This window comes from Marmota monax, unplaced genomic scaffold (assembly GCF_021218885.2).
Source record: "Marmota monax isolate L192 unplaced genomic scaffold, Marmota_monax_Labrador192_F-V1.1 WCK01_AAM20220418_F8-fsc00080, whole genome shotgun sequence".
NCBI classification, from domain to species: Eukaryota; Metazoa; Chordata; class Mammalia; order Rodentia; family Sciuridae; genus Marmota; species Marmota monax.
Window position 1 is genome coordinate 6816666 of NW_026694750.1, and position 12466 is coordinate 6829131.

Sequence of the window (12466 nt, forward strand, 5' to 3'; positions counted from 1 at the left end):
GGTTGGAGGCCATTGCTGCCTGACCCTTGGGCCTCTTCCCAAGCCCACGTGAAACCTTTCATTGCTCAATATTTTATTTCAAAATCAAGCTCAAGGAGTTCTTTTTATGCCTCTCCTGTTTGTAGACTCAGCACCGTGGAACCTGCCTGGGTGCAGACTGGGGGGGGCATGGCTGCGGCCCCAGTGGGTGGAGGAAGGAGGGGTCCTGGGAGGAGGGCTGCTCAGCCAGGGTTCCGGGGGTCCTGGTCCTGCCCTGGGCTGCCCTCCTGGGGGCTCCATGTCTGCTCGGCCTGCTCAGGGGCTTGGGGACGGCGGGTGAATGTCTGTTGGCTGGACAGTTAGTTCATCATATGCCAAGTGAAGGAGGAGGAGTGTGGTTGAGTGTGGCTGAGTGTGGCTGCTTCTCACCCGGGGCCATTTTGTCGTCCCCCACCCCGCAGTGCCTGGAGACAGGTTTGGTGCTGGGAGGTGGGCTGGGGGACAGGAGCTGTGCATCCAGGAGGAATGGCCTGGGCAGGAAGGACACATTCCTCATTGCTCTCCAGGGGCTGCTCCCCGCAGCTTCCAGGGTGTGCAGTAGAAACAGGGATTCGGTGGCCTAGACCCGGGTCCCCGTCCTCACCTTGGAGAGGGTGGTTTCTGTGGTGGGTGGCCAGTTGGAGGAGCCTCCATGACTTCCCTGCTGTGGCCTGTTGTGGCTGGACGCAGGGTGCAGTGTTTCCCAGGTGGCTGGGTGGGCAAGGTGTCCAGGAAGCCTCAGCCTCTGGAGGACCTTACTATCTGGGTCAGTGCTGATGCGTCCACAGCCTCCCTGCCGGGGTTGTGCTTGGGCCATGCTGTCAGGGTTTCCCCGGCGGCTGGGGCCTGTGCAGCTCTGGCTCCAGGACTCCGGCCCTGGCACGGTTCAGCTCAAGGTGTCCGGACCCTTCTCCAACCCTCCCTCCCAGGAATGTGGCAGTTCTGCCATGGGGTTCAGTGGGAGCAGTTTGGGCTCTGGGTCATGGGGGGCAGGGCAGCTGTCCAGTCTGGCTGACTCTGGAATGTGGCTAAGGTCTGCCTTTGCTCCACACCCACTCCTGGTAGCCTGAGTGCTCTCAGGGCCTCGGTGCCAAGGGGACAGTGTTTTGCCTGGCCTGCAGGCACTGTCACCCCGTGGCTGTGGTGGCCAGGCTTGCCCCAGTTCAGTGTGCGTGGAATGCGCAGTCTCTCTTCTCCTCTGGTGTCCCTTCCCAACCTCTGGGAACTGGGCACAGCTGGGCCGAGTTGCAGGCCATGTCTCCACATGCCTGTCCACGCCTGTCCCTGCCTGTCCAGCCCAGGTGGTGGAGCTGAGAGGTCTGTCTGCTGCACCTTCCTGCTTACCCTTCCCCAGGAGCTGGCCTGACCCCATCCTCTTCTCCCCATCTGCCCAGTCCAGTCCAGTGAGTCGCCTCCGTGGACGCCACTCCTCCTTGCAATGGTACCGGAGTTCCCGTCCCTGACTGGAGCCCTCAGGCCTTGTCTGGTGCCCCTGAGTCCTGGGCCTAAGGACAGTCATGTGACAAGGAGCTGGTCATGGCTGCAGTGTCCCCGGTGGCAGTAAGCCATTCCTCCTGCTTCTGTGGGGACAGCACATGCTGCATGTGGAGAGCCACAGCTGGTCCTGGGGAGGGCAGGAAGGAGGTCCCCGGCCTGGAGGAGGGCTCGGAGGCAGGGCGGGCCTCTGGCCCCGCAGCCCGGGCTGGGGGGGCCCTGGGTGGGTCCCTGAGCAGCGTGGGCGCTGAGTGGGCTGACAGGAGCCAGTGCCGGGCCGTGGGCTTCGTCACCCTCCCCACCCTACTTGCTGTTTCAGCTCTTGAGCTGACCCACACGTGGGGGGACAGCACCTCATGCCACGGGCGCGTATCGGAGGTGCCCTGGAGTGGCCTTCCCAGCTGCTGGGCACAGAGCAGGGCAGGGAAGCCGAGTGTCTGCGGCAGGGAGAGGGCAGGGGACCCACTGTGTCATCTGGCTCCCTGGACAGCTGTGTGGGCATCCAGGACAGCCAGGCTGCGTTTCTTCAGTCCCTAAAAGGCAGGCAGCGAGCGCTTTGACCTGAGGAAACCGGTGCCCAGGGGTCTGGGCGCTGGGCCGTGGCTTCCCGGGAGTGAGTGGCAGGGCTGAAGCATCAGCCTTGGGCCCTGGCTCCGCGCCCGAGCACTGGCAGCGAGGCCTACAGTCTGCCCACTCAGAGGTGCCCTCTGTGAGCCCTCCTGCACCTCTGGGGGACCAGTGGATGTCTTCATGTCCCCGCATCTCTCTTGGGGGTCACTAAGGCCTGAAGGCTGCCGGGGGCCCGGAGCAGCAGGGAGCAGGGTGGGGAGTATGGTGCAAGCCCAGCAGGGAGGCCTGGCCATGGGGCAGCAGAGCTGGCCTGAGTCCGGCCCCAGCTCTAGGAGCACCTCTGGGCCTGGGTTTGGCCTGGGCCTGGCAGGCGCTTCCCTCAGCTGGGACCAGGTGATGGGGACCTTGCCTGGCCTTGGTGTTGGCAGGCCAAGCGCCACGCACGTCCCTCCGCCTGGGGACCTGGCTCTGCTGCCCCATGGCCTCATGCCTGGGCCAGGGATGATTGTCAGGCTGCTCCCGTTGGCCACTGGGCGAGCCAGTGACAGGTGACAGTGCTACACACACTGTGAGGCCAACGGGCCCCAGATGTGGGCTCTGCCTGCGGGCGACGGCCACCACCTGTTGGGCCCCAGGGCCCTGCCCCTGCGGCCTGGCCTCTAGCCCTTGTCGCTCTGACAGTTCTGTGCAGAGAATTCCCTGGTTTGTTGAGCAGGTTGCAAAGGGGCTCGGCAGATGTGAGGGCCAGCAGTGTCCCCCCGACACCAGCTGCACCCCAGCTTCCCTGGACAGACAAGGGCACCTCCTCTCCAGCTCTTTGGGGGTGGCCACCAGGGCCAGGGGTCACAGGACCGACTCTGTGTCCACGTGCTTAGGCCAGGTTCAGTGCCATGGGGGCCTCAGTTTCCCCGTCTGGTTGAGCTGGGGTAAGGATCATTGGCCACACACAGGCTCCCTGGTGGCTCCTGCACCCTCTGGGCAGGAGTTGGCTTTGTGTCTGGGTCTGGGCTGTCGAGTCTGTGCCCGGCCACAGGCAGGGCCGTGTGGGTGACAGGGCGCCTGGCCTGGCCCAGAACAGATAAGACTGCGCTGGCACCTGGCATCCCGCCAGCGTAAAGGGCCTTCCCCAGCAAACCCGAGAGCCAGCACCGGCCGCTCAGGCTGCATGAAGCCGCGAGAGAGGAGCGAGGTCCTCCAGAGGAAGGAGGGCGCCCCGTGGCCCTCAGCACGGAGCTGGCCATGCTCCTGCCAGGCCCAGACCCTGCAGCTGTGGCTCCACTGGGCCTCCCTCCCAGCAGCCTCGTCCCCTGACCCCAGCCTTGTGGGAATCAGCTCCCGGTGGCACTGGCTGCAGGGGAACGGGGATCAGTCCTCAGGGGCTGACTGTTCCTCTCCCAGGGTCCTTCCTTTAGGGGCCGTGGGATGGGATGACCCGTGGCCGGGAAGAGCAGCTCGTACCCTGGCCCTGCGGCAGCCATGCTGTTCACACTGCAAGGCGAGCGCTCGGCCTCTGATCCATGTCGTCTGCCGCGGGTGGATTTGCGCAGGCGAGTGGTTTCGTGTCGGGCCAAGGTGTCGTGCAAGGCGCTCCCAGCACCTCCGAGTGCAGTGCCTGGCGTGGACGTGTGCGTCCAGGAAGTGGCCCCCGCCCTGTTTGTTTGTTGGGCCTGGGGCCTGGGCCAACTCTGCTTCCCATGCGCCAGCCCCAGCAAGGAGGTGGTCTGTCACTTGGAGGCGACAACTCAGGCTGCCTGGCCGCTCCCAGAGGCTCGAGGGCCCCAACACAGTGGCTGTTGGCTGGCCCCTGGATTCCATCCCTGTGGACCGTGGCGGACTGGAGGGGGTGCTGGGGCTGGGCCTCCCATCGTCCCTCCTTGGCTACTCTTTCCTGTCTCTCAGTCTCTCTGTCTGTCTCTCCGGCCCGGTTCCGTCACTGTGAGCACAAAGGCCTCCCAGCCACAGGATCTGGGGTGTGTGCCAGGCTCTGAGCCCCTGTGTTTCCTGGGGCTCCTACAACAAGCCATGACAAACCAGGTGGCTTAAAGCACCAGGAATTTGTCCTCTCGCTGTTCAGGAGGCCTGGAGTGCCCGGCCAGGTGTGGGCAGGGCTGGTTGCCCCTGGAGAGACGGAGGGGTCCCTGCCCTAGCCTCTTGTGGTTCTCAGGCTGCGGCTGCTGGCCTCTTAGAAGTGTCCCTGGATCACACCCTCTACTTCACACGGCTTCTCCCTGTGTGTTTGTAAGGACACCAGGAGGTTAGGGTCCATTCCAATCTAGTACGGCCTCATCTTAACTAAGGGTTAAGCAAAGACCTTATTTCTGAATCAAGCCCTGTTCCAGGTGGACGTGAGTTTGGGGAACACTGTTCAACCCAGTACAAGCAGCAAGAGGCGGCATTGGAGTGGACGGGGCAGATGGCTGGGAGGGGCCTTGCTGACTGCAGCTGGAGGCTGTCTGGGTGGAGGAGGGCCAAAAGCAGGGTCACCCCTCAGGAAGGACGCCTGGTACCACCTTGGACCAGCCACCCAGCCCTGGGCCCCTCAGGCATGAAGCTTACTCCAAAAGCCATCCCCCCTAGGCTGGGCACATCCACTCTGAATCCCCCAGTCCTCCCAGCCTGGCCGGAGCTGAGACTGGGGCGTGGGCCAGGTGGGAACCTGACCCCAGCTTGGAGCAGGCCCACCGTGGGAGTTGGGGGCTGGGCAGAGGGAGTGGGGTAGCATGGACAGGAAGAGTGCACGGCTCCTCCTGCACGCAGCACCCTGACCCGGCCGCAGGGGCACATGGGTGTAGGCAGCAGCCACCCCACCTGGGCCGCGTGGGAGCCAGTCTCCTGGGTGTGGAGGGAGCCACGGTGTGCTGCTCTGCAGTGGCCAATGTGTCCTTCCTTCTTTTCCAGAACCGTCTACTACACAGGCTACAGGCAGGTGTATGCTGCGGAGGCCCGCACCGTGTTCCGGTGCTGCCCGGGATGGAGCCAGCAGCCGGGTCAGGAGGGCTGCCTCTCAGGTGAGTGTGCTTGTCCCTCTGCACCTGCTGCCCAGCAGAGGCCTGTCTGGCAGGTGCCCTCCCGGCTTTGGCCCTGGGGCTGCAGGCCGGGGTCTTCTGCACTGGGTACAACTCCCCACAGCAATGCCAGAGCCACCAGGGTCACTGGTCCAGCAGCTCGACTTGCCAGGGGCTGTTAAAGGGAGGTGACAGAGAAAAACGGAGCAGCGACTCTCAGCACTGAAGCTGGCAGGAGCATGGCCAGGGAGGGCTGTGGCTGTGGCACAGGTGTGGGCATCCCCGTGCGTCCAGCGTGGCTCAGGTGCTGTGCAACCTGGGACATCGGGACGGGTGGCTGGGGCTGAGAGCAGGCTGGGCCCAGGATCGCATCCTCTGAGACCCGCGGCTCTGAAGCCTGGTTTGTGAAAGGATGCGGCTTGTGGCTGCATGGACTGGCCACAGGGACCATGTGGGAAGGGTTCCTGGCCTGCTGGCATGGGGACAGGGGACAGGCAGGTGGGTGTGGGGCAGGTGCCCTGGCAGGTGAAGGTGACTGGGTGAGGAGTCAGCCACCCTCCTGGGAGGTTGTGCGGTGGCTGGGTTCGCGGGCTGTGGCTCCTGGGTTTCTTGAGTCCCCTCCTGGGGACACAGCCACTGGTCCTGTGCCCAGCGCTAGCAGGATAAAGGGAAGGGAAGGGATGGGGGTGTTTTCCAGAAGGGAAGTGAGTCACTGTCCAGGACATGAGCAAAGGAAGGAGGGAGCAGTGGCTGACTCCAGTGGACGGGACAGGGTGGGACACTGGCCAGCTCCCCTGAGCCAGGGGGCGGGGTCCCAGCCTGGGGGACAGTCGAGGGCACTTCTCTCTGGCTCTCTGACCGTCTCTGCCTGGAGGAACACAGGGGTCTGTTTAGAGGGGACAGACATCAAAGCTGAAGGCCCCCGTGCCTGCCAGAGGTGGCACTGATGACGGCCCTGGGGCTGAAGCAGGGGTGGCAGAGGAAGCGGGGTGTGCTGTCCAGGCCCAGCTAGGTGTGCAGGGCAGTGCTAGCCACTGGTGTCCTCTGGGCCCCTGCTGGGTTTGGGGAAGGTTGCTTTTCACCTGTCTGGAGTGACCAACCAAGGCCAGGGGTGGAGGCAGAAGGGGCCAGGGCCAACCCCTACTGCAGGCCGGGCAGGTGCTGGCTTTCTGGGAAAGTGAGGCCACCATGGGGTTGGGGTGGCAGGTCCTACTGACTGTGTCCCTCTCTCCCGTCCCTTTGTCTGGCATGAGCTCTGGATGTGCCCAAAGGTCCTGTCTGCACCAGCTGCGGAGCTCTCTCCCCCACGCAGGACCCTCAGGCTCCAGTGGGCGAGGTGCTGGCAGTGGCCACTGCCCAGGGACATCACCCAGTGCCCTCAGGGGAGGGGTCTCTGCCAGATCCTCCCAGGCAGCTTGTGGAGGAGCTGGGCTGGGCAGTGGGGCAGCAGGTGGGTCTCTTGTCACGTGGGCCGTGACGCAGCAGGGTACCCACCTGGAACTGGGCTCTCCAGTTGTTTGTTTTGAAGTTCATTTTTCGTGCAGGGTTGGCTTACTTACTGCTTCATTTTGTTTGTTTGAATAATCCCAGTCCAGCCACGTGATCTGGCTTCTCCGGCCTCTCCCCGTTCACCCAGGGGTTGGCCCCCAGAGTGAGAGGCCGGGGGAGGGGAGCAGGAGGGTTCAGACGGCAGGGTGCTCGCTGGCTTGTCCCGCCCAGAGTTGGGGGGCTCCAGCACGTTCTGTGGTGACCTGTGTCCACTCCTTGTTTGTTCAATCACCTTTTTACACACTCACTCACACTCACCCATTCACTCACTCTCCCATCCACTCACCCACTCACTCACTCACTCACCCACTCACTCACCCACTCACCCACTCACCCACTCACCCACCCACTCACCCACTCACCCACTCACCCACTCACTCACCCACTCACTTACCCACTCACTCACCCACTCACCCACTCACCCACCCACTTACCCACCCACTCACCCACCCACTCACCCACTCACTCACCCACTCACTCACCCACTCACCCACTCATCCACTCACTCACCCACTCACTCGCCCACTCGCCCACTCACCCACTCACCCACTCACTCACCCACCCACTCACCCACTCACTCACCCACCCACCCACTCACCCACTCACTCACCCACTATCCCACTCACTCACCCACCTACCTACTCACCCACTCACCCACCCACCCACCCACCCACTCACTCACCCACTCACCCACCCACTCACTCACCCACTCACCCACTCACTCACCCACTCACCCACTCTCCCACTCACTCACTCACCCACTCACCCACTCACCCACTCACTCACCCACTCACCCACTCACCCACTCACTCACTCACCCACTCACCCACTCACCCACTCATCCACTCACTCACCCACTCACTCGCCCACTCGCCCACTCACCCACTCACCCACTCACTCACCCACTCACTTACCCACTCACTCACTCACCCACTCACCCACTCACCCACTTACCCACTCACCCACTCACCCACTCGCCCACTCGCCCACTCACCCACTCACTCACCCAGTCACTCACTCACTCACTCACCCAGTCACTCACTCACTCACTCACTCACCCACTCACTCACCCACTCACCCGCTCACTCGCCCACTCACCCACTCACCCACTCACCCAGTCACCCACTCACTCACCCACTCACCCACTCACCCACTCACCCACTCGCTCACCCACTCGCTCACCCACTCGCCCACTCACTCGCCCACTCACCCACTCACCCACTCACTCACCCACTCACCCACTCACCCACTCAATCGCCCACTCGCCCACTCACCCACTCACTCGCCCACTCACCCACTCACTCACCCACTCACTCACCCACTCACTCACCCACTTACTCACTCACTCACTCACTCACTCACCCACCCACCCACTCACCCACTCACTCACCCAGTCACCCACTCACTCACCCACTCACCCACTCACTCACCCACTCACCCACCCACTCACCCACTCACTCACTCACTCACCCAGTCACCCACTCACTCACTCACCCACTCACCCACCCACTCACCCACTCACTCACTCACTCACCCACTCACTCGCCCACTCACCCACTCACTCGCCCACTCACCCACTCTCTGGATCCCTCGGGTTTCCCCTGCTTCTCTCACGTGTTGTGGAGTCACGAGGACCTGGCAGGGGCAGCACCTGCCCATGGCGAGTCCACAGTCTGGTGGGTGGCAGACCCAAGCAGGTGCCTGTCCTGTGGCCAGGGAGTGACCCAGGCAGATGAGGCCCGTTGGGCTGGGGGAGTATCTGGGGATGGCACAAATGTCCAGGTGCCAGCTGGGAGCCCCAGACAGTCAGGAGGTGAGTGCTGAGTTGGGTCAGCAGGTGGACCTATGGGAGGGGTGGCTGGACGGCTGGGGTTTCGGAGCTCCGGGAGCTGTGGGGCCTGCAGTCGAGCTGTCGAAAAGACTGCAAGGGGCCTCTCAAACTGCCCTCCCTGGGGAGTGGGCTTCCTGCCATGAGCTGCAGGCCTATGGGCACTGCTCTGTGGTCTCCAGGTCCTGCTTGTGAAGTGTCTGGGCCAGGCAGGGCTGGGGGCTTCTCTGGTCCCAAGGAGGGCCATGGCAGGCTGTGACCCTGGCCTGGCCCAGGCAAGAGCATGGGGCAAGCGTCCATTGCTGAGCTGGCGCCGCCCTGTGTGAGGAAAGCAGTGCAGGGCGGAGGCCGCAGCCGGGTCCTGGCCTTGGCACTGACATTGGACTCAGGCACGGACTCAATGGCGGCCACGTGGAGCTTTTCTGTGGCGCTGGTACCTGGTACCCACTGAAGCAGCTCTGCACAAGGAGGTCTGGCCCCCGCCAGCAGGGCTGCAGGACAACTGTTAGGGGTGGGGGACCCCTGGCTGCCGGGTCCCTTGGCTGAGGGCTCTGTCGGCAGGACTTGTGAGGAGCTGTGCCCTCCACAGCCAGCTGTGGGGTTGCCAGGCCGCTCACTGCCGGGTGGCTTGGGGGCATTTCCTCCCTCTGGCCCCGAGGGCTTGGCCAAGCTCAGAGCCCGCGGGGTCTCCCCTGCAGCTCTGGGGGAACTGCTAGGTGGGCGGAGCCTCTGAGGGGGCCAGAGCCTCGGGGAAGCCTTGCTCCAGCCCAGCAGTGTCCCCACTGAGGGCCTCATGCCAGGAGGACGGGGCAGGTGGGGCTCAGACCAAGGGACTTCTGTCTTGGGTGGAAGTCTTGGGGTCCCTGTGGGGGCTCGAGTTCCCTGGGGTCAGGTGACAGTCTAAGTGACTGCCCATGGTCCCCTCCCGGTTCCCATGCCATGGTGCCCCCCCAGCACCCCCTGGCCTGCAGGAGAGGCACTCAGGACCCCTCCCCTGGGCCTCTCCTCATTTCTGTCACCCTGCAGACCCTGCCAGCAGGGGAAGGGCAGGGTACCCCGAGCTGCTGACACCCCCCCTCACAGCCATTGTGAAATTTCCTTGCTGGTGTGACCTGGAAACTGGCTGGAGGACGCGTCAGGCCAGAGGGTGGGCGTGGGAGCCACGTGTTGTGTAGGAGAGCGAGGAGAGCATGACGGGACCCTAGCCCAGAGAGAATGGCAGGAAGCCGCTAATCGCAAGCAGTTTCTCCCAGACCAGTTCCAGCACTGGTGTCGGAGGTGACCAGAGAGAGAAGTGGAGGGTGGGGTATCGGGTGTGGGCTCCACGTTGGGGCTTCCTGAGAGCCCCGTGGCCCTGCGCAGCGGGCTTGTGCCACCGCGGGGGCGAGTCCTTTCTGCTCAGAGGTCCTCTGGCCCCCACCCTCATCCAGTCGGGTGACATGGTTTGCACAGCCCCCCCCCCCCCCATGTTCCAGCTGTTGCCACCTGGGTCCTGGCAGGACCCTCCACCTGGGCGACCTCCCTGAAGACAGGGAATGGGCAGTGTGGCCGCCCAGGTGCCTGGCAGGGAGCAGCCGACTCCCCAGTCCCTCTGTGCGCCGACCCTGAGCTGGACACACAGGGATGAGGAACCGGAAAGACCTATGGCCCCTTACCTCCCCTCCTGGGCTGGACTCAGCCCTGCAGTGAGGTCCACTGAGGAGGCCAGGAGGTGGAGCCTGCCGAGGGCATCAGGACTGGTGTGGAGAGGCCGCGAGGGGAGTCCCGTCCTGTGCGCTGTTCAAGGAGCAGAGTTAAGTCGTTTTGCAGGACTTCTCAGGTCCTTGATGTGCCAACACTCACTGCGGCGTCCTGAGACAGACTAGCTAGTGTATCCCCCAAACCCCGGGGCCTTCTCAAAAAGGAAGACGCGGAAGCAACCAATCAAAGCAGGGGAGTGCGCCCCTCACGTGTGGTGAGAAGCACGGGGAGGCGAGGCCCTGGGCCGAGGTCGGGCGGTGCCAGGTCTGGGAGGGGTAGTTCCCTGCCGCGGGTCAGGGCTGCGGAGAGCCCTGAGGAGGCGAGGGTGGGCGCGAGCTGGGGAGGAGGTCCTGGCAGGGAACGGAAGGGCGAGACAGGAGCTGGGCAGAGGCAGCCGGGCAGGAGGGTGTGGTAAGGCCAGGGTGGAGGATGGTCCCTGTGGCCACCTCAGCAGTGGCCACAAGCTGGGCCCTTGCAGTGCTGGCCGCGGAAGCCTGAAGTCAAGGCCTGCAGGCCGTGCTCCCCCAAAGGCTCTAGGGGACGGTCTTCCTGTGTCCCCAGCTCCCAGGCTCTCTGGCCCTCCTTGGGTCCCTCTGCCCTGCCTTCGGTGGCCTTCTACTCTGGGTGTCCTCTTTTTGTTTCATGTAAGGACACTTATTGGATTCAGGGTCCACCCTAACCTGACATGTCCTCTTCTCCATCTTGATGTCAATCTCATCTACAGAAGCCCTATTTTCAAGCAAGGTCACAGTCTAGTGTCCCAGGCAGGCATGCATCTCTGCAGGACACAGCCCACCAGGGTGCAGTCCCCGAGTCCTCATGAGAACTGTCCGGAGTTTGGGTGGAGGGACCTGCTGGGAGGGGGGAGGGCGGTGTTTCTGGATCTGCCGACGGAGTGGCGTGGACTCTGGGAATGTCTCTACCTCTGAGAAGCCTGGGTCTTGGCGCCCGGTCCCCTGTGTGTGCTCAGCATGGGTGACTTGGGCCAGCCTGGCCTTCAGCTCTGTGGTCAGGAGACCATAGCCTGGGAAGGCCACTGTGGTGCCACTGCCCCAATCTCCTCATGCCTGGTCCTGGTCTTGGTGCTTGAGGGCTGCTGGGCTGTCCAGGAAGAGGCCACACCTTCTTTGAAAAATCTGTCACCTGCAAGGCCTTCTCATCCACAGAGCAGAATAGGAAGGCCGTCACTGAGGGACCCAGGAGGGGACCTTGCCCACAGGTGCCTGGGACCTTGCCCACAGGTGGGTTGGCAAGAGGGATGAGAGCCATGGTTGCTGGATGCTGACCTGGAAGGGGCCCAGCACCCAGCAGCCTGTAGTGGGGGTGCCTGGGGCCAAGGCCTGGACTTGGAGCCTCTGTGTCCAGCTGTCAGTCCACCAGGCAGGTGAGCCCTGCAGGTCTTTCTCCTCTCCTGGGACGCCCAGGGCCCGGCAGCCGCACCCTCCACTGTGTCCCGTTGGGCCTGGTTGGCCGGCTGCTGGAGGGGCTGCAGGAAGGCCCAGGAGGGCCCTGCCCCTGCCCTCGGCCTTTCCTCTTCCCATCTGACCACACGTCCGTCAGCCCCTGCCCCAGCGTGGGAATTGGCGGAGCCTGATCCCAGGTCCTGGGCCTCCCTTCCTCCATGCGGACACAGTGCAGGGTCCACAAGCCCAGAGGGTCCTGTGTCACACCGTGACCCCTGCTCTTGTCACTGTCCCCAGCAGCCCCCCGCTGTCCCAGCTGTGGGGTTTTAGCCTGGCTCTGCGGGCCTGAGCCTGGCAGCTTGCTCTCTCCTGTACCTGACCCTGCCATCCACCTGCCAGCTCATGCCACACACTGCCTTGCACTGACCTGTGCACTCTGTACTCACACACGTGTGCACACATTTAAGCTAAGATGCTTCTGCCATTGCACACCCACTCAAACTTGCACAGACGCGCTCAGCCACAGGCTCACACTCCTGTGTTCACTCATCCGTACAGGCACAGGGTCTGCACACTCACAGTCACACTCAGCCCACGCGTTCCCACACCCACAGACAGTCCTGTGCACTCACCCACCCAGAGCTTCTCCTTTCCAACCCCAGCCCTGCAGCTGGGACCTGTCCAGAGCCATCTGTCCACGGCATGCTCGGGGCAGTGGCCGTATCACCTCCCTAGCACTTCCCGGTGCCTGGGGTCTACCCAGAATTCTGTGCTGTTGCCATCTCAGGTACAGTCCTGGGGACTTACTTGGTGGCCTCGGTGGGCATGGGGGGCTGTCACTTGTCTGTCTAGCCAGGCGG

General features: G+C 63.7%; 1 protein-coding gene across 5 annotated transcripts in view; it reads left to right on the plus strand.

Moving 5' to 3' along the window:
• Nucleotides 1-12466, plus strand: part of Megf6 (multiple EGF like domains 6) — a 92555-nt gene that overhangs the window by 4728 nt on the left and 75361 nt on the right. For all 5 annotated transcript variants that reach the window (XM_058572762.1, XM_046424794.2, XM_046424792.2 and 2 more), the window contains exon 3: nt 4981-5090. In XM_058572762.1, coding sequence (XP_058428745.1) covers nt 4981-5090 — 110 coding nt within the window. The remainder of the gene's footprint in view (nt 1-4980; nt 5091-12466) is intronic.